This window comes from Genypterus blacodes, unplaced genomic scaffold (assembly GCF_046128005.1).
Source record: "Genypterus blacodes isolate CSIRO-AG114 ecotype Tasmania unplaced genomic scaffold, CSIRO-AGI_Gbla_v1 ptg000110l_1, whole genome shotgun sequence".
NCBI lineage: Eukaryota > Metazoa > Chordata > Actinopteri > Ophidiiformes > Ophidiidae > Genypterus > Genypterus blacodes.
Genome location: NW_027466914.1, coordinates 1,194,823 through 1,217,821, shown reverse-complemented (window position 1 = coordinate 1,217,821; position 22,999 = coordinate 1,194,823). Strand labels below are relative to the sequence as shown.

Here is a 22,999-nt window from a genome sequence, read left to right as displayed (position 1 = left end):
ACACAAAGGAGCCATCGTCTCCTTGCTTACCTTCAAAGGGAGATTAAGAGTGGGCTGCTAGGGGCTCTGTGTCTTGCCCGTGGACACTTAGGCAGGGAGGATAGCATCTTGTTTGCAGTACAAACAGACAAGAGTTCATCATGAGTCAAATATTATTATTAAAGTCAGGAACTGCAGCTGATAAAGTTCCCCTTCTCTGCGTCTGTCAGTGACGGTGCAGGAAGAGAACCATCTCCTCTATCTCGTTATTAAACAATAGACTGCTGACTCATGTGTAAGCCGGTTATTAAAGCCTCGGATCTTATCTCGGTTGAACAAAAAGGGAGGATTTAAAGAAGGGGGGGGGGCAGAGCTCCATTCCAAATGTTTAGATCATTATTTAAGAGCAAAGATGACAGATGCGCTCTCTCTGTGTTCGGGACACTGACTGATTATCTCGCGTCAGGATCGCTGCCAAGCATTTCCCGCTGAGGAACACGGGATCGGAAGCCAACACTCTCAACCTCCGCCAGGGTCCGTCAAAGCCAAACATGCCTTTTGAGTTAAAACGACTTCAAGGCGATGTTCTCCCCCCCGCCCCCCCCAGACCCAGACCCCCTCGGCTCCCTCCATTCATGTGGGACAAAGCGCAGGTCTGTGTACATTCCTGCAAACAGGACACATCACAGACGAGGGGACTATCACAGGGGGAGAGAGAGAGAGAGAGAGAGAGAGAGGGAGAGGAGGGTGAGGGGTGGAGGTGCAGGAGACGAGTGCTGTGGATAAGAGAGGAGATCCTTCCGGTTGCTGATAGCAGTGGTGCCAACAGCAGCACCAAAGACAGAACACAGGTCAACCGCCCTCTCTCTCTCTGTCTGTCTGTCTATCTATCTCTCTTTGCTTCTCTCTTTCTCTCTCTCGTTCTCTCTCATCCTATTCCTTCCTCTTCCTTTGCTGTAATCTGGGTGTGATAATGCGGGACACGGCACAGAGAAGCCGTCTACACCGCTCACTATCTAATCTGAGGAGGAGTGGAGGAAGGTTGCGTACGTGTGTGTGTGTGTCGGCACACGTGCTTTGTGAACAAATCCACTGGGTTTGTCAAACGCATCAAAAAGTACAGATACTGAAATTTTTAAATGGTATCAACATTGATTTCCCTCACTATTCTACAGCCTCCACATGGATTACACACTGTTTTACATGAACGCTTACCTCAATTTCTTCTTTGCTCCAAACCCTCCAACTCCCCAAAAGTAACTCTCTGAAACATTCACATCTCTCTTGAAAGGACCTTAAATCTCACACTCACACACACACACACACTCACACACACACACACACACACACACCTGTGCCCGAGTTCCATCCCTCCATGTCAGCGGTGCTCGGCTACACACAGCATCATTTCCATTTCAGCTGGAATACACACCGGTAGAAAAAGAGGACGACCAACCGGAGACCGGAGTGAAACGGAGTATCCTCAGACAGTCTAATACCCCCGCTGCCTCGCCGCTCCCGGCTTAATCACAGTTGTCTGTCAGTCAGGGAGCCGTATGTGCCGACCGTCCTAACCCCCGACCAGGCCCCCGGATCGGTCGCACGTGTATTAACACTGGTATTCCATGTATTCCGATTTGATTTATTTGAACGACGCAGAGAGAGAGAGAGCATGAATAGAATCACAGTGTTTCCACAACGGTGCTGTGTGGAACTCCCCACAGAAAGAGAGGGGGGGGGGGGGGGGGGTAGGGAGGGGGGGAGCCAGCATGATGATTTGGGGTTATGAAAACATGTCCGACACATGTGCTCTCAATAAGGGGGGTTGGTCAAATAGAATCAGGGACTTGGGGAGGAATTAGGGAGTCGGGATTGCGGCGTGGAACTTGGGAGCGCCTGAACGGTAGAGAGTCTGCCCGTTCCAGCTGGTGCTCTTTAGCAATTAGGACCGCCGCCAGCCGCTTGTTCGCTCGCCATCCATACCTTACCGTGCGCCCTCACTCCTCGCTCTCCCTCCTCCTCCTCCTCCTCCTCTTCTCCTTCACACAGTAATGGTGTAAATGTGCCCAGAGAGACCCTGCGGAGAGTAAAGGATACGGAGGATGTAGATCACGCCGTTTGAGTTTGAGTTGTGACACGCTGACACGGGAAAGCAGAGTTACGGTTAAGGAGTGAAATTGTTTCAAAACTTTCTTCCCCCGACAGCTGTAGCTTAGATGAATGCCAGCAGTAGATCACACCAGGCTGAAGGGCCGTTTTCACACGGATCGGCGCTTTATTCATTAAATACAAACGTCAATATCTGTGTCAAAGTTCAAACCTTGTTGATGTTTGTGTCTTTCAATTGGAATTCCGTTGACGTGTGTGTGTGTCAGTGCTCCTTTGTGTGGAGAAGTATTTCCTATGAAGTTATGTTTCAGGACTGAAGCGTTTGTTTGGCTTTGCAGGACATCAAACGCTCCATTTAGGATGTTTCAGGATGGATCTCCTACGTGTTAAGTGGTAGAAACAGAAATCGTTACTCGCTGTGAAACGGCAGACGACTTGTGTCAAACCCCGAATCGGAAACAGGCCCGTGACCCATTTTAGGTCAGGAGCCACAGTTTGGGAAACACTTGCAGGGTGCAATTAGAGAGAATCTAAATTTGTTCCGGCGAATCCGTTAAGCTGTAACTCGCCGCCGTCGCGTTAGTTCTCGCCGCGTTTCAGGATTAAGCGGTGCACGCATTTCAACATGGCGTTTCCTGTGCCGCTCCATGTTCTCCCCACGCCTCCGTCTCCCATTCCCTCTCTCTCTCCTCAGACAGTAGAGGGAGATTTAAGTTCATTCTTTTCGGAAGTTCCTCTTCCCACAGTCAAACCTCGGCCTAATTGGTCTCTGTGAGGGACGATCACTCGGCCCGGGTTCACATCAGAAGCCAGCGAAGTCGTGAAGGGCATCAAAGCCTTCAGTCATCAGGCGTAGCTCGTAGTTCCGTAGCAGCGATCTGGATCTGGATGTGGTCCGGCGCTTTCATGTGGGTCAGGGAAGCACAGCGGCACGACGGAAGCTCACCGACGACCACAGCAGCCACAGACTCAGACTGGGATCCTGTCTTTCATCGATGTGCAGCTGACCATCGCCACTGTATCTGTGTGTGTGTGTGTTTGACTGATGTCACGTTGCCCTCGCAGCTTTACAGGCCGCCATGGAGCTGGCAGAGCAGATCGGCGCCTTCCCTCAGCTCCTCGGCCGACGTGACGGACATCAGGACGCAGGCTGAGCGTCCTCACTGATTCCTCCTGCGTGTGTTCAGGCGATGCAGTTCAAGTTCAACCACTAACTGAAGTAAGTTAAGGGAGAGTGTGTGTGTGTGTGTGTGTGTGTGTGAGAACCATGAGATGTGCAGAATACAAATGAAAATAAAAAAAGGCATAAATGCAGCATTGTTTAGATTTTTCGGATAAAACGTGTGTGTGCGTGTGTGTCTGTGTGTGTGTGTATGACGTAAAAGCTGCAGTATATCATAATTATTGTCAGACATTCGGAACTTCCAGTCACCTCTGTGCCAGGCTGAAGCATTCCTATGGTTTTGGAGCTCGCTTCCCCCTCATTTTGTGTGTTTGAAAGACTATGTGGATCCTGCTTGTGCACGCACGCACACACACCCATAAAACGCACATACAAAGCACACAAACACAACTTTGGTTCCATCGCTGACCGTTGACTTTTGATGTTCTTTAGAAATAACATCCCACAAGAAGACGAAGGAGGAGCTGCATCTAAGATATAAGGCGAGGCTTTGCTGTGTGTGTGTGTGTGTGTGTGTGTGTGTGTGTGTGTGTGTGTGTGTGTGTGTGTGTGTGTGTGTGTGTGTGTGTGTGTGTGTGTTTGTGTGTGTGTTTGTGTGTGTGTGTGTGTGTGTGTGTTAGAGATAGACAGAGAAAGACCTCATTAGATCTAGGAGGTGTCCTGTCTAGACAGTGTGATGACAGGACACAGAGCCTCTGTTTAACGTTTCCTCCTCCTCCTGCTTCCAGTTCACTCAGTACATACACATCACCTGCTCTGCGTCTGGGGATGCACACACACACATACACACACATACGTACAAACTGTATGTATATATATATGAGGACACAAAGAGGGCAGTGTGCGTTTCTGTCATATTTTCAGCCTGTGTTTGCAGTCTGCAGCTTCAGGAGTCTGAAACGCTGCATGTTCACTTGTTTACACTTTGGTGACTGTTTGTCCCAGTGAGACAAGCTCACACCAGTAGAGTGTGTGCATCAGCTTTAAACCTCCTTTAGAATGGAATCTGGGCTAAATCTCTAAGTGTTTGGTTGAAGAGTTAACTCATGATTACTTAAGGAAAACAACAATCTACCACAATTTGTGTTTAATTGGTGGTAACATGCAGAAACACCTTCCTGGCTGTTTAATGGAGGTAAATCAGCGTGTCACTCTCTACTTACAGGCCAGTGGAGCTGGTAAGTGAACGCCACACACACACACACACACACACACACACACACACACACACACACACACACACACACACACACACACACACACACACACACACACACACATACACACACATACACACACACTGTCTCCATGATGCATCTGACCGGAAAACCAGGAACTTTTGTGAAATTGCAGGAGTCACTTTAAGAGAGTTTTAAGTGCTTTAAGCCACCCAGCAGTCTGTGTGTGTGTGTGTGTGTGTGTGTGTGTGTGTGTGTGTGTGTGTGTCAGGCTTTGATGCCGGTTCTCACTCCTCACCTCCAGATAAGATAGGCTCCTCTGGCAGCAGTAGCAGAGAGATATGAACACCTTTGGCCCTTATCATCAGGACCATCACACACCAGAGACACAACACAGGTTGAGCTGAAGAGGATGAAGAGAGGGAGAGAGATGAAGAGGAAGAGATGATGAATTGGGTTTCTCTCTGATGTTAAAAAATTCCATTTAGAATTTTTAAAAATCTACTTACATTTGCATTTAGTTCACATTTAAGAGACGGAGAGGAGTTTACCCATCATGCATCTGTGCAACTAGTTCACATTCATTTACACTTAATTATCTTAAACTTAAAACGCTTCATTTCCATAATGTCTTCAGGGCAGATCATCCATCACACACACACACACACACACACACACACACACACACACACACACACACACACACACACACACACAGCAACCGCGCTCTCACCGCTTGCTGCTGTTTTCTACTCCATCGTCAGGGGTCGTGCCTCAACTGGAGAAGCTTTAATTCTGCATCAGTGGAACACACACACACACACACACGCACACACACACAAAACATAAAGTAACCCCCTTGTAGATTAAAGTTATGAATGAATTCAGGCTGCATCCATATTTGGCACAATTAAACCAAAGAGAAACGCAAGTGTAGCGCAATAATAACTTTATAGAAATATCATTTATAGTAATGGCAAACCGCAATACTTCAAACTAATACGCAGCTGTCAGGAGAAATCTAAAATACAGCAGTAATAACACGGGAGAGACGCGAAAAGACCAGATGAAATTGTAGAGTATCAAAGACAGCGTGAGTCCTTGCATGGACGCACACACACACACACACACACACACACACACACACACACACAGATTTTTTAAATATGACTTTTTTATGACACTTATCCTGCCGCGAACATAATATGGAAACACTCTCCTGATGTTGCTTGTCCTTGCAGAGCTCCACCTCTGGGCGGTTTCAGGACACAAGCGCACACACACATGCTCGCTCTCTCTCTCTCACACACACACACACACACACACACACACACACTTAGACGCACACACACACGCGGATATTATGGTCTGCAACCTGCTGATCCCTGTTAGACGCTCTCGGGCAGCCGTTCACTCACCGACTTTCTCCTGGGAAATTGCAGATTCCGCAGCAGCAAACGCATCAACTTCAGTGAAATGGCGTCTTTCAGAGGATTTGTCGTGATTTTGCGTGTGGACTTCGCATCCAGCGTTTCTTTTTGATCCACATTTTGAGTTTTGGACTCGCCGGAGCGCTCCGAATCAAGTTTTTCACATGGTGCCATTGAACGCGACGCTGCGGGAATCCCGTCATGAGAGCAGGATCCACGTTATTCTGCGCGTTTTGCGTCGGGGAGCATTTCAGATGGCTTGACACGCTTCGCTCTCTTTGCTTTTGATCCGCGCCTGTGACAGATACGAGCGCACCCCGGGGTGACTTCTTCTGGTTACCATTACGCGCCGTTTCCAGGAGTGAAGCTTCCCCCTAAAAAAAAACCCAGACACACTTTTGGTGACCCTCCAGGAGAAGCACAGCGGGACGACACAACACCATGACCCGCTGCTGGCTCGCCTTGGTCGGATTGTGGTGGAGCGCGTATCACTGCATGTTCCCGGTCGTGGGGAGTAATTACTCACTGGATGGAAACAACGAAGCGCACCCGGGATTCATCCACCGGCGGCTGCGGACGCACGAAAAGAGAGAGATGCAGAAGGAGATCCTGTCCATCCTCGGGCTGCCGCACAGACCGAGACCGCATCTGTCACACGGGAAGTACAACTCCGCTCCACTCTTCATGTTGGACTTATACAACACCATCTCCAGCGAGGAGAAGAGCCAGGTGGAGCGGTACCAGGCCATGCAGACGACCCAGAGCCCCCACCTGGCGACGTATCAGGAAACGGCCTTTTTAAACGACGCCGACATGGTGATGAGCTTCGTTAATTTGGGTGAGTTTGATGTTTTTTTCTGCGTAAAAGCGTGTTTGTCGTGTGGTTTTTTTCAGCTTGTTTGAGCCTCAGGACGCCACTTCTCGTGTTGCCACGTTTGGTCTCGAGCGTGAACAGGTGTAGGACGCGAGCAGGGAGCGCGTGGGTTCACTATTTTAACGCACATTTCATCTTTGGTGGTGTTGTTGATGAAAGCTTATCAAACTTTAACACGATTACGCGCCTCTTACGCCTCATTAATCGCGTTAAATATTCTCTCCAATTAAGATTAACGCGCCTCGGTTCACTTATAAACCCGTGCTCAGTGTTTGTGTGCAGTCTTTACTCTGATTTATGTCTTTAAGGACCGCGACAGGACGCGTTTACTCTGTTATTTGTCCATATGGAGCTATTCTAACCTACATGGTTGCCAGTTGCGGTCACTTGGCGTAAACTGCAACGCATTGTTTGTGTTCCCCAACCAAGATTGCCTTTAATTAGGCCCCGATGACGATAAAGAGTAGACACTTTAATCACGACGGGTTTGGAACATAAAAGCCCAAAGCCCTTCCTTCCATTAGCAGCTCCAGTGTTTACCGGGAGACTCTAAACAGAGCGCCTGAAGATAAACACAGGCGCTGCCAGAGACAGACGCGTTGGACAAGGCGGCTTAAAATCCAGATTGATTGTCATTCTTGTTTGGAGGCATGAAGGCCATTGTCACGATCCGGTCATGGGAACAGTGGAGGAGTATCACTGCAGAACAAAGCGGCCTGGTGAAGGTTCCTGACCTGATCTCAGAGGAGAAGAAGCAGGAGGGGATTCATAAGTTCTGCCCTTCTTCCATCTAAACCTGCAGCCCTGTATGCCACACATGAAGAAGAGGAGTTACAAGTGTAGAAGCCGGGTCAGAAAAAGGCAAATGCTTCTCGGCTTATGGCTCCGCTGAGCTTTGGCGTTGGAACGTGTGGTGATGAAAACCAGATATGCAGACAGAAGGAGGTGGTGGTTTTGGTCCTGGAGTAAGGGAGGCCCCCCTGTTGGCTTCTGTGTGGGAGTGCGATGGTGGCGGCCTGGCGTTTGCGCGTCTGTGGTTTGGTATCCCTGCACCGTGTCAGTTTGGGTTTATACTCCTGCCTCGTTGCACATCTGGCTCTCTCTCCGCTTTGATTAATCACGTCCTGTGCATCTTTTGACGATTCCCTCAGATTTCTGCGGTGACCCGGGGATTAGGTTGCCATCTCCTCCAGTCGTACACAAAAACCCTAACCGCCCTGGAGGAGGGACGGCTTCCTCCTCGAATGTGATTGTAATTAATGTTGGACAGGCCAAAGCTCTCCATCTGCTTTGCAAATACGGGCCTTTGCACGACTACCGTGTGTCATCGCCATCCGATTCGTTTTTAATGTGTCTCTTTCTCAATCGGAGGTTTTTTTTTTTTGCTTTGAGTGACTATCAGAGTGCCGCAGCAGCAGAAACAGAGGCCCGAAATGCTTTCTGGGTGGTCTGACTTGTTGCAAAAGTGGCCTAAGAATCTGGATATCATGTGTGGCCGGAGAGAGGCTACAAATTAAAATCAAGATAAATGAAAGGAAGAAAAGGGAAACAGCCCAAACAATCCGTCCAAAATGATTTGAAAAGTATGGAGCAGGTTTCCTCGCACGCACGCACCTTCAGCCAAGAACCTCATTAGGGGAGGACGTGTCATTAAAAGACAACTTAATCCCGAATATTCCGCTGAAATGGAGGGAGATGGCAGTGAAACATCACCTCTGCCTGTAGGTGTAAGGATCTTTGTGTCTCTGTAATGCAAACGGAGGCGCAGTGATGGAAACGATGGCGGTGATTTAAGAGCTCAGTCCCGAGCTGATGTCTTTCACAGCCAGCTGCTGCAGTAGCACAGATAGAGAGCTCATTTCCAGGGGGGTTGTCTCTCGAGGTGGTGTGTGTGTGTGTGTGTGTGTGTGTGTGTGTGTGTGTGTGTGTGTGTGTGTGTGTGTGTGTGTGTGTGTGTGTGTGTGTGTGTGTGTGTGTGTGTGTGTGTGTGTGTGTGTGTGTGTGTGGTGGGCGGGGGGTGGTGTCGGCGGCGGCGGCGGCGATACATTTAAGGGCCCCTGTGCTACATCCAGTCTCAAGTGCACCACATGCCTCTTACCCCCTCTGCATGATTCATTGAGACCTCTTGTTCAGCCCATCCGCTCGCCGTTTTGCTTTCATCGCTTGTTGAGAGTGACCCGTTGACTCACCGGGGGGGGGGGTGAAGGAAGAGAGTGAGGGGTGGAAAACTTCAAATTGGGAGGGGGGGGACAAGGAGCATATTTTCCAGCTCCCTTTTTCATCTTCATTCCTAGAATAGCGCGTTCATCACTGTTTGCCTTGCGGACGTCCTGCTTTCCACTGAGGTCTAGTGAAGTGACACTGTGTTTGTGTGTGTGTGTGTGTGTGTGTGTGTTGTTGCTGCTGCATGACTCACGCTGTGTGACACGCTCGCCGCTCCTAACGTGTCCCGGCGCACTGCAGGGCGCTCGGTGTCAATGTCAGCGGTCGGTCTGCGAACTACAGAGGTGAGACGCGGAGAGGCCTGTCCTCGCTCGCCCAAAGCAGATTCGTCAACAAGGCAGCTGAACAAACTGATGTCGCAGTAAAAGACGCACCGTTTTGTGTACAAACGTGTGTTTGGGCCCACAGTGGAGACTCCAGCTGAGTTATGTTTAGAGGAACAAGGACGGTTTTAGGTTGTAGAGGTGAAGGGAACAAGGTGAGGCATTGTTGAGTGAAGGCAGAGACAGCAGCCAGCAGGAGGAAGGTGCATCCCAGTGGAAAACAAACAATCGACTTAATGCAGGCTGACATATTACTGCACAAATATCCCAGACCGCAGCCGGGAGCCAGAATAGCCAACAGAGGAAACTATGCTGGTATTTGCTGTTCCTACCCGCTTTGGTTTTGGTGGTGGGGCTGTGACCGTTTGGTTCCTGGCCAGTCAAGGATGCACAGAAACGGCTTCGGTTTCAGGGGTCACCGAACAGGAAGTCCAAATGTTGTTCCTGTGTCACCGGCGTTTAGCTGTGACGCGTCTGACCGGCCGTCGGGCGAGGAGGAGGAGGAGGAGGAGGCCTGGGTGGCGGTTGAAGAGACGAGCCTGAAGTAATCCAGGAAAATCCGCCCCGACGGCTTCTGGGATGATCTCGTTTGACTTCTCCTGCTAATCGCTCGCCTCCGTCACCACGTCCACCCTCGTCTTCGCTTCTCCTCTGCCTCCCTTGCACACTCCGCTGCACGGCTATAGCTGAGCTGTCACTCGCCCTCTTGGCTAAGTCAACAGCCCGGCATTCTTACCAGCCTACCTCCCACACTTTAAAGGCAAACAAGCCCCGTAAAGCTCTAAGAAGCGGGGTTTACGCCAGATTAGCCGGGTCTAGACAATCGCCGGCTTATTCTGAAACCAACTCCCTTTATTAAGAGGCTGTTTCTCCTTCCTCACGATGCCCGGCTGCATTTCTTAGGGCCTAAGCTCAGGTAAGCCACTTCCTTTGCACCCAAAAGTGTCCCAAAGCCCCCAGCATGATCGAGTAATTAGCCGGGTGCGATCAAAGACTCGATTGTTTGATGCAGAAGGGAGTTTTTTAAGGGGAAAATTCTGCGAAACTATTTTGAAATCCTTCCTGCAAAGCCTGAGAGACTCGAGCAGAAACGCCAGACCACCCGCCCGTCCCTCCACCTCGGCCCGGAGCGCGGCGTAAACAGGGTTATTTAGAAATCAAGCAAAGGAATTCCAGATATGCCGCAACGGGATGATGGATCTTTTTTTCCCTGAGACGTGAACTTGGCACATGGAGACCTCAGGAGCGCCGTGAGGGATCACATCGACACGCTGCGACGCCCCGCCTTCTGCTTCTCCTGCGTGTTTAACACATCAAACGTGTTGCTGTGAACTTCCAGCGATGTTCTGGAAAGGCCCAAGATATACAAATAATTGGGCTTATTGAGTTACAGCGTTCTAAAGGCCACTTCCTCTCTGCCGTGTTTGGATTGTATTGGTTGTCGGGCGTTCTGGCAAAAGGTGAGAGTCGAACCGAAGTGGTTGATGGAGGAAACATGTCCGGTCAGCTGGATCATGTCTTTTCCATTCAGGCTTTACAACCAGAGGTGTTACGGAAGAACTTTATTGTTTGTGTGCGTCATAACTCTACTTTCCTCAGTAAATAGCGGAAATCGGCTCAATCTTTGCTTTGAGTGTTGAGCCGGTCGACCCCAAAGTCAGATTATCAGAGAGCATTCCATTCACACTTGAAGGCCGCTCCGTCACACACACCCCCATACACACGCACACGTCTCCATCTCCACCACCACCCCCTCGGCCCACCCACCCTGATCGTATCGCTCCCCTCTCACGCCATAACTCTCCACCTTGACGAGATGTGCCGCCGTGATCGGAGTGAAGAAGGGAGACGATGTTATTCTCCCCCCCTCTGTCTTTCTTCTCCCGTCGAGTCTCATCTGTCGGTCGGACATTCCGCAGTCCGCACGGAGTGATAGGGAGGAGCGCGAGGAGATAAGGAGGTGAGGTGCGGCGCACACCCGGCGGTTAACGATCTGTCACGGTGAGTCGATAACCTCGGCAGAACATCAGATTAGAACCCGCTCGTGTCATTTATCACCTCGGGGTGCAGGCGCGGCGGAATCTCCTCACTCATCGGAGCGGCACTGCTTTGCGTCTCGCCGGTTTGATTCCAAAAACACGCAGGGCCTTAAAGGGTCAAAGGTCACGGTCTGGTTATTGGGCTTTGATTCGGGTTTGGGCCCAGCAGGTGTAGACACACGTCACAGTTACACTCCCACATCCTGTTTTGCTCAACTTTTCCAACTTCTATTTTCTATTCAGTCACTTCTTGATCAAGTTTCCAGTTTGGTTGATCAAAAGCTTCACTAACTGCTACTGCTGAAAGGGATTTGACCCATTTGACGTGACACTGACTTGAATACGACGTGGATGGCATCGGTTCACTTGAGGTGTTGCGTAATCTCAGTATGAGGAGTTGCGTGCGGAGGTTTACTCCGTTTCCAACCACATAATCTGAGTGTTTTGGGTGTAAGTTTACATCAGTTTGGATTTAAATACGGTGTTTACTCGACAGCTCAAACCTTCTATTTACTGTTTCATGGTGCATGTAAACGTGCCGATCGTCTTCCTGCTCCTCCAGCTCAGGATCCTCATGCAGAGTGACAGAATGGTGCCAATTATTGTCTATAAGTACAGCTCAGTGCAATGTGAGTTTTGTGTGTGTGTGTGTGTGTGTGTTTGTCTCTTACTTGTAGCTGTCAGCCTTTATCTCGTGCCGTCTGTCTTCAACGAGCTGATGGAGACAAGCTTATTAACCTAGAGGTGTGTGTGTGTGTGTGTGTGTGTGTGTGAGAAAAGTGCAGATGCAGAAAAAACGACTATGCATTTGTATCTCTGTATCACTCTTCAGGCCTTTTACCACCTGAAATGATTCCACCCTTGGCGTGTCTTCGGGCTCTGTATGATGATGAATGTCATGTTTCATTAGGGAGTACAGAACACATGTTTGAAGCAAACACTCGTAGGTATGTCTTTGGAATTCCTGCTCCGCCCTGGTTCTTAAAAAGGTTGTGAACCTCTGAACTGCCGGGCCGAGGCCTTTGGCGCGTCCCTTTGTGCCCAGTAAACTCTGTCCATCCATTATCGTAATGACCCCATCGTTTGCTCTGCCAGAGAGCTCTGGGCCGGGTAATGGAGATGACGGCGGCTGAGAGGAATGGACGTAAAATGTCACGGTAAACATTCCTGCAGTCGCATTCTTCTGTGAAGCCACCGGGAAGCCCTGCGGGGGGATTTTCTTTCTTTCTTTCTTTAAAAAAAAAAAAATGTTTTAGTCAATAAAAAACAAAGGAAAGGAGGGAGGAAAGAAAAGAGGCAACACCCAGATGCTGCTGGAGGGGTGAGAAACTCTGGGACGGATGAGAGGTGATTTAAAGTCTTGGTTGACCTTGGAGGGCAAAGGAAGGAGGTGTGTGTATGTGTGTGTGTGTGTGTGTGTGCACGTCTACTCTGGGGCGCTCATATCTGTATGTAAATAAAGAAGAAGCAAAAGCTGTCAGGAGCAGATATATTCAGTGAATCCTTCGTGGTGATGTTGTTTTGCTTGATTCTTTGTTAGTCCTCCTCTTCTGTGGCTCGTTTTTGGGTCAGAATGTGGATTTATGGTTTAAGAAAAGGCTTTTATCCAATAATATCTCATCAAAGGGTGCTATTTGTTACGGCCAGTGGTCTTTGTTTGAGCGAGTGTGTTGTTAGTTCGAGTCTCGCGGGTGAACCTGCTGTGCGCTCGGGTGCAGAGGGTGATGTCACCTCTGTCATTGTTTACAGTGCAAAAGTCTTTATTGTAGCTGCACTTGCTTGGCGAGTCTGTGAGAATAAGAAAGACAAACACAAACGTCCCAGACAAAGAGACGGGAGCTAGATGGGCTGTCCCTCCCTTTGTGAGTGAGATAAATTGATTTAAGGTGGAGTTTTTCCTTTAAGTCAAGGTCATGGGGTCAATATATCACAGTCACTTTCACCGTAGGACCAGGCGGTCTCCAGACCAGACCGGGCCGCTCCCCCTCGGCCCCTCGCGTGTTCCCAGGCTGCTGCTGGACTCTCCGAAGAGGACGTGCCTGAAACAACAACCGCGGGCCTGCAGCGAGAAGAAGGCCCCCCTGTGAGCGCCGATGCTGCCGACCCTCCCGAGCAAGTAGCCTCCCTTTCAACTGCCCCGCCACTGACAAATTTACGAGCCCCTGGCTGACCTGCGGGCTGACTTTCCAAACACGATACTGACAGGAAAACAGTCAGAGATGGGAGGGATGGAGGGAGAGGGAGGCAGAGACACGGAGAGAGGGAGCCAGAGGAAGATACGATCATTTATCAACCATTTTACACCTTTTTGAAAAGCTGCAGAGATGTGACTTAGTTCAGGATAAATAGGCCTCATTGTGTATTCATGAGAGGGACAGGATGTGTTTGATAGTGCTGGCTGGGATGTTGGGATGTTTGATAGTCCAAAGCCACTGAACTGTTGCTATAGGAATATGATGCATAGATCAAGTCCTGTGCAATGATTTAGTAAACAAATTATCCAAGATCCTCACCGGGGCAGCTGGTACAATAGATATGTGCACTCTTACTATCATAAAGCATTCTGGGTAAAAGCATCTCATTAAAGCTGTTTGTACCTTTTCAAGAGCACATGGATTTACAATTTGCGACATCCTCGTCTATTTATTGTTTTTAGCACCTTGTGCTTGTGGATTCTGATTTTGGGAATGGATTCCTCCGTATTTTGGCAAACGCTTTTATCCAGGTGAGCTTCGAGGACTTGAACTTGATGCAGGCAGCGACCGGGAGCCAATGGAGGAGATGTGAACAACAGAGTGATGTGTGCTGCTTTGACCAGATGAGCTGCTGCATTCTGGGTCATTAGTAACGGTTTGAGTACACACACACCAGTGGACCTGCCAGTGAGGCTTTGCAGGGAGATGACAGGAGCCTGTGCTGCACACTCACACAGGGAGGCTCTGACCTTCCTGAGGTTGTACAGGGGAAATCTGCATGATGTTATTCCCAACATAGAGAATTGACTGATGAATAGATTGGCCCAACAATCAGGAAATCAGAATTTGGGATATCTTCCGAATTTCCAACCTCGAGCACCACTTTCCTCTGTAATCACGTCTCACTCCAGGTTACCAATCTTTACTGATGTGAGATAATTAAGTGTAATTTTGTAAAGCATCAAATCTCTTCCCTCCCTCATTCGCAGTTTGTTTTGACCGCTGCTGCAGCCTTTTCTCTCCTCCTTGGCTTCAAAGATAAGACTCCCCCCTGTGTCCTGATGTCTGGAGCTCTGCATTCTACATTAAGGGAACAGTGTTAGGGGAAGCGTTCCCACTGGGGCCACCCATGCTGAAAGCCTACATAATTCTGAACGCCGGTTCTGACGCGCACTTCCGTGAATCTCGAATAACCTCGGCCAAGCCAGAGGTCCGTGCGTTTCCATCTTTTGAGCTTTTGTGCTGACATTGTGGACAGTTGTATTATTAGAAACATTGATTATTTTCTCCCGATTTTCCTCAAGGCCCACCTGCTTTTTGAATATCCAGGGTATCCGGTTACCTTGCTGTTTTTGGAGCTGTGTGTGTGTGTGTGTGTGTGTGTGTGTGTGTGTGTGTGTGTGTGTGTGTGTGTGTGTGTGTGTGTGTGTGTGTGTGTGTGTGTGTGTGTGTGTGTCCGTGTAAAACAAGCAGGAGGTCTTACATTGTAAGTTGACCCAGAGGGGAGATTGAAGCCGGACCAGGCTGATTTATCTGTGGATCATGTGCTCTGCTTCTTAGCCGCTGCGCTGCATTGTGACAGACGCAGACTTTCCAACGGGAATATCGCCGGGCCTGAGCTGTCTCCATGACGGAGAGAGTGGAGGGTAAAGAAAGGCAGATGGAGCGGCGGAGATCGGAATATGTCATGTTAGAGAGGGAAAACAGGAGGAGGGGAGGAACAGGGAGGTGTTCGCCCAGAGAGGGAGGGAGGCAGAGTCCCAAACACATCCTCACACGGCGAGTGCTCCGACCGCTCGCCGCTGCTCTACCTTGCCGCTCTGGAATGCAAAGCCACCAATATTTTGACTTCTCCTTTGGAAACAGCTGCGTTTCCCTTTTTCAAAGATATTTTTTCCTTATTTATCAGATCCCTCAGGAGAGATCCATCTCCTGGCCATGACACCGGCTTCCTCCTCTAAATCTGGCACCAGAGCGGCCGAGCCCAGATACACACACACACACACACACACACACACACACACACACACACACACACACACACACACACACACACACACACACACACACACACACACACACACACACACACACACACACACACACACAGGCGTGCACGTACACACACCTGCTGCCCAAAAGCAGACATACATGGCAGATTGCAATAGCAGGCCTTTTTACTGCCTTAACTGCCTGCTGCACCTTTTATAGAGGCATACATAGACACACACATGCGCACACACACGCGTATATGTGTAGATAAATGCAAATAAAGAACGTATCATGTGCAGAGAATGAAACAGATAGTATGGATGGTCGTCCTTGAGTTGACGGCATCAAAAGGAAACCTGGTAAAAGTTTAAACTGGCAGAAATGTTTAGTTTCGGAATGGACTTTCATCAAAAGCGGCGGGAGTACATCTCTGTTTTGGGAGGGAATATTCACTTATGCTCACTAAATGGCGGGCCGACTTCTGGAGCAGCCGAGGGAGCCGTTTGCGTGAGGCTGAGTGGTCGCGACCCAAGAGGAGAGAGAGCCTCAGCCATCATCGCCCAAATAAATCGCCGAGGAAATGGAGCAGAACATCATGGACAGAGATTCCTGGAGGATGTCGGAACCAGATCAGAGGCTTATTCTCTTCAACACCGGACCTCCTATATGCCACCGCCATTGATTTCCCCAATAAATACAGAATTTAATGGGGATTTGCCAGCGTTTCAGCCAAGGAATATAATGAAAAATCACTTAAATCTAAAAGTACTGGATAGCTTTTCTATTTGGCTGAAAGTAAAGGACCTTTTTTTGACATCGGTGAGTTGTTGGATCTGAGTGTATCATGTAGCAACCGTAGCACAAACTAGGCTCTGCTGTAAACAAACTATCCCATAGCACGCAGCGCTCTGTGAGACTAATGATCCTGGTTTAGGAGTTGTTGTTGTTAGAAACATACATCACACAGCCAAGTGTTTGGTGTTGCCGGTTTTTGTTTATGAGCGCTGGTGTTTGGTTGCGTTTATTTTCTTGTCCGTGTTTAAAATGAGGCAGCGGCGAGTTCCTTCTGCCAAAATGACTCCCAAATGAGCAAGAAGGGGTGGAATGGACACGAAGCGACCGCCGGCCAAAATTATACGCTCCCTGTTTGTTTGTTTGTTTGTTTGTTTGTTTTGGTCCATCCTTGCAGGTTTATTATGTGACAATCAAAGTCTAAAGTCCAAATTCAGGTCACTCGGCTTGACTGTTTCCCAAATTTGGAGCCATTTCACCCAACAATCTCTTCGAAATTGGAAGTGAAAGATTACAAAGATCACATCACCAATCTTGTCTTCGTCTCGTCTTTGACTCAGGATCAAGCTTTCTTGTCAGAGTAGTTTTTAATCCGGTGGAGATATCATCTGGAGTCTCGTGAGGATTCCGTCGGTCACGTGTCACGGACCAGATTTTGCTCAAAGACGGTTCATCTAAGTTGAAGGGAAGCGAAGGCCACCATTAGTCTGACCAGAAGCTGTTGTGACAGCTGCTCCGCTGTAGAATTACATTTTTATTAACATCCCGTAAAGTGTGGGGGGAAAAGCATCTCCATTGTTTACTTTCCAGCTCATTTCTTTCCTGATTTCATGGAATTTCCTTAGAAACCTGAAAAAGATGTTGCAGTCTATTGTTGACAGCTCACTGGCTCGGAATGGTGTCCAATGAAATGAAGACGATGTTTTCACAAAGGCTTTGGGGGAAAGCGAAACTGGCCATTAGTGTCAGCGAGGGTTTCTCTGTGGCCTTTCAGACGTGTAAGTGTTCGGACAGACGGGAGGGTAAGAACTGATTATTGACATGACGATATCGATGCAAAGTTCAGCCTTTAATCTGTTTAAATGGACATCGGCGCGGACACATTCCCTTAGTCCCACATTTCCAGATGCACATTTGGCTCCGCTAGGTTTTAAGGACACTCCATTGATGATCCGTTCGTTATCCTCCAACCTAAACCCTGTAACTCTCGTCATGACAACACTAATCTATTCACGATCCCAAACGAGCTCTTTATAAAAGTCAAATGGATGTTAGAAATGTCCACATGTCTTAAAGGGTCTCGCAGGGACAAAGCAGAGAGAGTTGGTTTGTGTCCAAGTCCCGAGTGAGATCAGTAGATGAGATGGAATGAAATCTCCCATTGACACACAGGTATGACGTTGCGTTCCGGCTACCTGGAGGCCGACTAGAGACTCAACAAAGACTCGATGACTGCGAGCACTCAGCTGTCAGTCCACCGATGACAAATACTGATACGACTCGGTCCAACAGCCCATACCGAGGATATCTATCTGTTAGCAAAGCCCAGGCAGAGCAGCAATTACAGCAAATTATCTGCCTACCCTCTGGGTCTCACACACACACTCACACACACACACACGAACCCACACACTTGTAAAGCTCCAAAGGACGAGAGAGAGATTTGAGTCCAGATTTTACTTTATCTTCTTCTAATATGGAATGCGGTGCAGTGGTGATAGGTCTAAGTGTAGTGAGAAAATGTGGGATACTGTGAAAGTGTGTGTGTGTGTGTATCCAGGGACAGAATGTCTGATATGAAGCGTCCCTCATGGTTTTTAAAGGATTATATGGAGGCTCATGGCTGTAGAAAAATGTGATGATATGGTTCAAATGGGGCCTTTGTTGCTGGGGATTCCTGTCCGATGAGGTCATTATGTGACCTGTGGGAGGTAACGGAAGAAGAGCAGGCTGGATATCCAGGCCGTCAAACCAATGTGTGTACGTCTGCGTGTGCGAGAGGAGAGTGTGTGTCCTTTCCTTGGCAAACGCAGCGAAACCTTAGTCATTTTCCAGTGTGAAAGTGCAGAAAGCCTCTCAGGAAGCGCGGCGGCGATTCGCTCGCTGGAGGTCACGTTTGTGTTAAAGCGTCCACGGAATCACAAGTGGAAGATGGGAGTATCGAGTTATGAACGCTGAGTCACAAGTCGTTGGTGTCAAAGCCCTTTTTTTTCATGATGTCGAATCCCATGTTGGCAACTTCAGTCGGGTCGGCTAAGTTATGTGGCTCAAGCCGTGGTAATGAGCACACTGAGACGTTTTTAAGGACCGGTGTCGGACATGTCTGGTCTCGTCTTTCGTCATACGCGAGGGTAATGCATGAGACTTTCTGAGCAGAGCATGATTCAGCAGGTATTGTGTTTCCAGTCTTCCTAACGGTGTGTGAGTGAAGGATAAAACGTCTTTGCCCAGAGACTTCCACGCTTTTTTGCTGATAAAGTTTTTCTGCCGCTCTGTGTCGGCGCTCTGCCTTGGCGCTCTGCCTCGGCGCTCTGCCTCGGCGCTCTGCCTCGGCCACGCCCGCCTCTCGCCGCTCATCTCAGCCCCTGAGCCTCTTCTTCCCGTCTTCAAAACAAAGCACTGTTGTTGCTACTGGAAACGTAAAACGCATCACTTCCTGCAAACCGGAGGAATTTTTCCCAGGAAAGAGTGCGAGGAGCCCTCAGCAGCCATCAGTAATGTGCTGTAATATCTGTGCTGATTCCTGCTGGACACACACACACACACACACACACTCGGACCCTGGGCTGCTGTCCTGCTCCTTAATGGGCCCTGACAGCCTACAAATGGGCTGGACTCACTGCCTCATATCCTCGCTATGGGCTGGTGCGCCTGCCTGGCCTTGAATTCTCACATCAAACTGTGAGTGGATGCTGTGGGCCAGAAGGTGTGTGTGTGTGTGTGTGAGGCTAGTAATGTAAGCCATGTGTGTTTGATTGTGTGTGATCACCTGTTTGTTTGTCTGTGTAGAATCCCGTAAAAGCATGTGTGTCTTTATCCGTTTGCGTTTGAGCACCCATGTGTCTTAGTGTGTGTGTGTGTGCACTTTGTGTGTGTGTGTGTGTGTGTGTGTGTGTGTACATGCATAAACTCTCACTCTTGCCAGTGGCCCTCGGCTGGTCCTGTGGCGCTCAGTGTGTAGGCTTTGATGCCGGGTCAGAAGAGAAGATCAGAGCACAGGATTAGTGTCCAAAGATACACACACACACACACACACACACACACACACACACACACACACACACACACACACACACACACACACACACACACACACACACACACACACACACACACACAGACACCCAAGCTAACGATGAGTCCCAGCGGACCCCAAGGCCCTCGGTCTCTTCTACTTCGACCCCGTAAGCTGCCCTGCCAGCTGCCTGACTACAAAGAGCCAAAATCCTCAGCAGAAGTCGGAAACAGCTCCTGAGTTCGGCCAAGCATAGCGGCAACACCTCAGGCAGCTCTCACCCCAGCGTGTGTGTGTGTGTGTGTGTGTACTGTGTGTGTACCGTGTGTGTACTCAAAGCCACCAATTTTCACTGCAAGTTCCTCCTGCATTGGAAGAATCAACAGATGTCTTCCCACACAGCGTCGGTGCCAAAGGTTTGAGGAGTTTGAAGTATAAAATCTGCCAGCAGCACAAAGATTCTCCTCTGAACGAAAACGTTTCTGCTCTCCGAACGAAACAGTGGCAGAGGCCGAAGACCGGCGATGGTATCAGCCGGAGAAAGTCGAACCTTTAATTAGACGTGACTGCGGGGAGAAGAGAAGGGCGAACAGGAGACAGGAGCTGACCTCTCCTCACAGAGCATCACGTCTGAGAGAGAAAGCAGACAGATTACAGGCTGTAATTACATAAACACAGATGGATTCTTGTCGTGCCCTTGGGGAACGCAAGACGTTTATTTTTGTATCGGTTTAGCCGTCTGCAGAGTTTTTAACAATGTTGACAGGTTCTTGGTGAGCGACGGCTTTAATTGAACGGTGTTTGTGACCACGTGTGCTTTGTGTATTTAAAGCCTCTGTCACACCGGCGAGGCGTCGCGACTCACAGGAAATGCGGGATTACAGATTTAATTGCAAAGCTGGGTTTTAAAATGTTTTTTTAAATTTTTACGAGGGATCTTGTTGGCGAGCGCCGCCTCTAAAGCCTCTGTGACGTTTGGATCCCCGGTGCAGCTGGTTTAACAGCCGAGCTCGTCCCTAAGTTAGTTAGTAAGTTAAGTGTAGCATTGTTTAAGAAGTACTTTGGTTGTCTCAGGCCTTGGTGCTGATTATAACAAAATCACAGACATTCTCACCATAAATTCCATCGATTTACATTTTAAGTGGCTGTTTATGTTGCTGACTAAGATACTTTCTGATCTCGCCTTTGTATTGCCCTTGAGCAAGGCACACAGACACAAAACGGCTCTATTAATCCTATTATTCTCTTCTATTCTTCTTCTGTTATTCCTTGCAAATTCAGTCAAAGCAGTGTTGTTGTACCATGTGAACAAAACAATACAATAAAGTTCTTCCTCTCCCGGCCCCCCTGCTGTGAGCCATATGGGCCCGTCGCTTTTTGGATCTCCCGTTCTCTTTCCGCCCTTGATCGTATCCTCGCCTAACCTCAAACCTGAACATCTTACCGTGCGTTTCTGTGTCAATGATGAATTTCATGGGATTAGTGCTGGCAGAGAGCGCCGTCACCTTTGAACCTCATTAGAGACAAAGTTAAGAATGAGACGGCAGTGATTTTTTAGATTAGGAAGCAGAAAGCAACTCGCTGTGTTTGCAGAGCGGCTCGCATCTGGCAGCTCGTGTCCTTAACGTCGTACTCCCAAGGATGTGGAGATCGATCATTGTCAGATTCATTTTCATCTTTTTCTATCTCGTCTGCCTGTTTGTCCGCTCATCTGCCTTTCCTCCCCCCGCACAGACGTCTGGCCCGGGAGCTTCCCTCACTTGTCTTTCTTTCAGCACTTTATCCCTTTTCCTTCCTTGTGCTTCTTAAAGGGGCACACGTCTCAGCTCCTGCACTCTCACCTGTCGTGTTTTAGCCGCCTGCCAGAGCGGCTTTGTGGGGTCCAGAGTGGTGAGACGGTTGCTCCGTTTACACTCGACGGGCGCTGGCACTTAAACGTCAACGCAGTTATAGTTATGATATGTGATGGGAAATACAATAAGGGAAAAATCTTTAAGTGTTTTAGTCACGCAGCTCTAATGTCCAAAAACACTCGAGGACAAACATTATAGTGCTTCCTCCTGTGTGAGGCTCAGAACTTATCAGTCAACCCCCCTGAATACAGTGATTAAGTGGATACATAATAATAATTGACAGAGTGTAAATGTAGAGGCCATATGAACACCGATACGGAAAAAATAAATCCCAAGGTCCAGAGGGTTTGAAGGTTTGCAAGTGTGTGTGTGTGTTTGTGTGTGTGTGTGTGTGTGTGTGTTTGTGTGTGGGGGGGGACACAGGTCACCAGAGCCAGATGTTGCGCAGGTGGAAATGAGAGAACGGCTCCTTTCAGTGCGTCCAAGTGGCTCTGCAACTCGTCCCTCTCACTCTCTCTGTCTCACCGTCACTCCTCTTCTCCTCTCTCTCCCCCTTCCCTCTCTTCCATGTCCACTTCTTCATTAGCCGGGCGGGAGAGGGAGTGTTCAGTGTCCTTTCACGTATGATCAAAGACCTCTGAGTATTCCGCCGCAGTGACTCTTCCTCTCCATATTCCATATCATGATTACAGCAGAACCTTCCATGGCCGCTCTGATGTTCCTGCTCAGATCACCACAGACCTCTTTATGACCTCTTGATGCGGTCTGAAGGAGTCGCGTTGAACCTTTCCAGGCGCTAACTGTGCCAAAATGCTCCCATTATGTATTCAACATATGTGAAATATCAGTTTTTCATATACTTCCTGTATTTACTGACACACAGGAAGCCCCTCTGATGCATCATCTTCCTCTCCATGACCTCGTCTATTTCTGTTATTTATATTTTCACTCTCGTCTCTTAGCGTCTCTTCCTCTCTCTCTGTGTCTCTTGTTGTCTATCTTGTCTCTTCCACCACATCTCGTCTCTTTTTCTTTATCAAATCTGGATTTCAAGAGATTCCCCAGAAGCCTCAGGTCGGTGTGTGTGTGTGTGTGTGTGTGTGTGCGTGCAGCGTGTGTGTGTTTCAGTGAATCTTAACTGGGGTCATTTTGTTTGTTCATGTGTAAACACAAGAACTGATTTCCCTGAATTAGGATTATGAACACACACACACACACACACACACACACACACACACACACACACACACACACACACACACACACACACACACACACACACACACACACACACACTTTCCACTGTTTGCCCCAAATCACTAATATAATCACAGATTTTCCCCATCTTTAGAATCACTCTGAGTGGATTCCTCTCTGAATCATCCAGATCTAAATCCCTTTTCCCCTCTGTGTATTCCCGTCTCAAAGCTCGCGTCATGGTAAATTAGTGTGGAGGTTACGCTCCCTGTACGCACCGTGTGATGACTTCCCTTTGATTTCAGTCGCGAAACCTCGGCGGATTCAAATCGAATTTCAAGCTGAGAAGGCGGAGAGAGGCGGCTGGAATGTTACTTAGCCGTGACGCTGCTGTGTG

The 22,999-nt window shown here is 48.8% G+C and overlaps 1 protein-coding gene across 4 annotated transcripts in view; it reads left to right on the top strand.

Moving 5' to 3' along the window:
• Window positions 1-5,772: 5,772 nt before the first annotated feature.
• The window catches only part of bmp6 (bone morphogenetic protein 6), a 34,824-nt gene continuing 17,597 nt past the window's right edge, over window positions 5,773-22,999 (top strand). For all 4 annotated transcript variants that reach the window (XR_012964666.1, XR_012964665.1, XR_012964664.1 and 1 more), the window contains exon 1: window positions 5,773-6,717. Coding sequence is in view for 1 of the 4 variants with exons in the window: in XM_076161147.1 (XP_076017262.1) it covers window positions 6,321-6,717 (397 nt within the window). In the remaining 3 variants the exon portion in view is untranslated. The remainder of the gene's footprint in view (window positions 6,718-22,999) is intronic.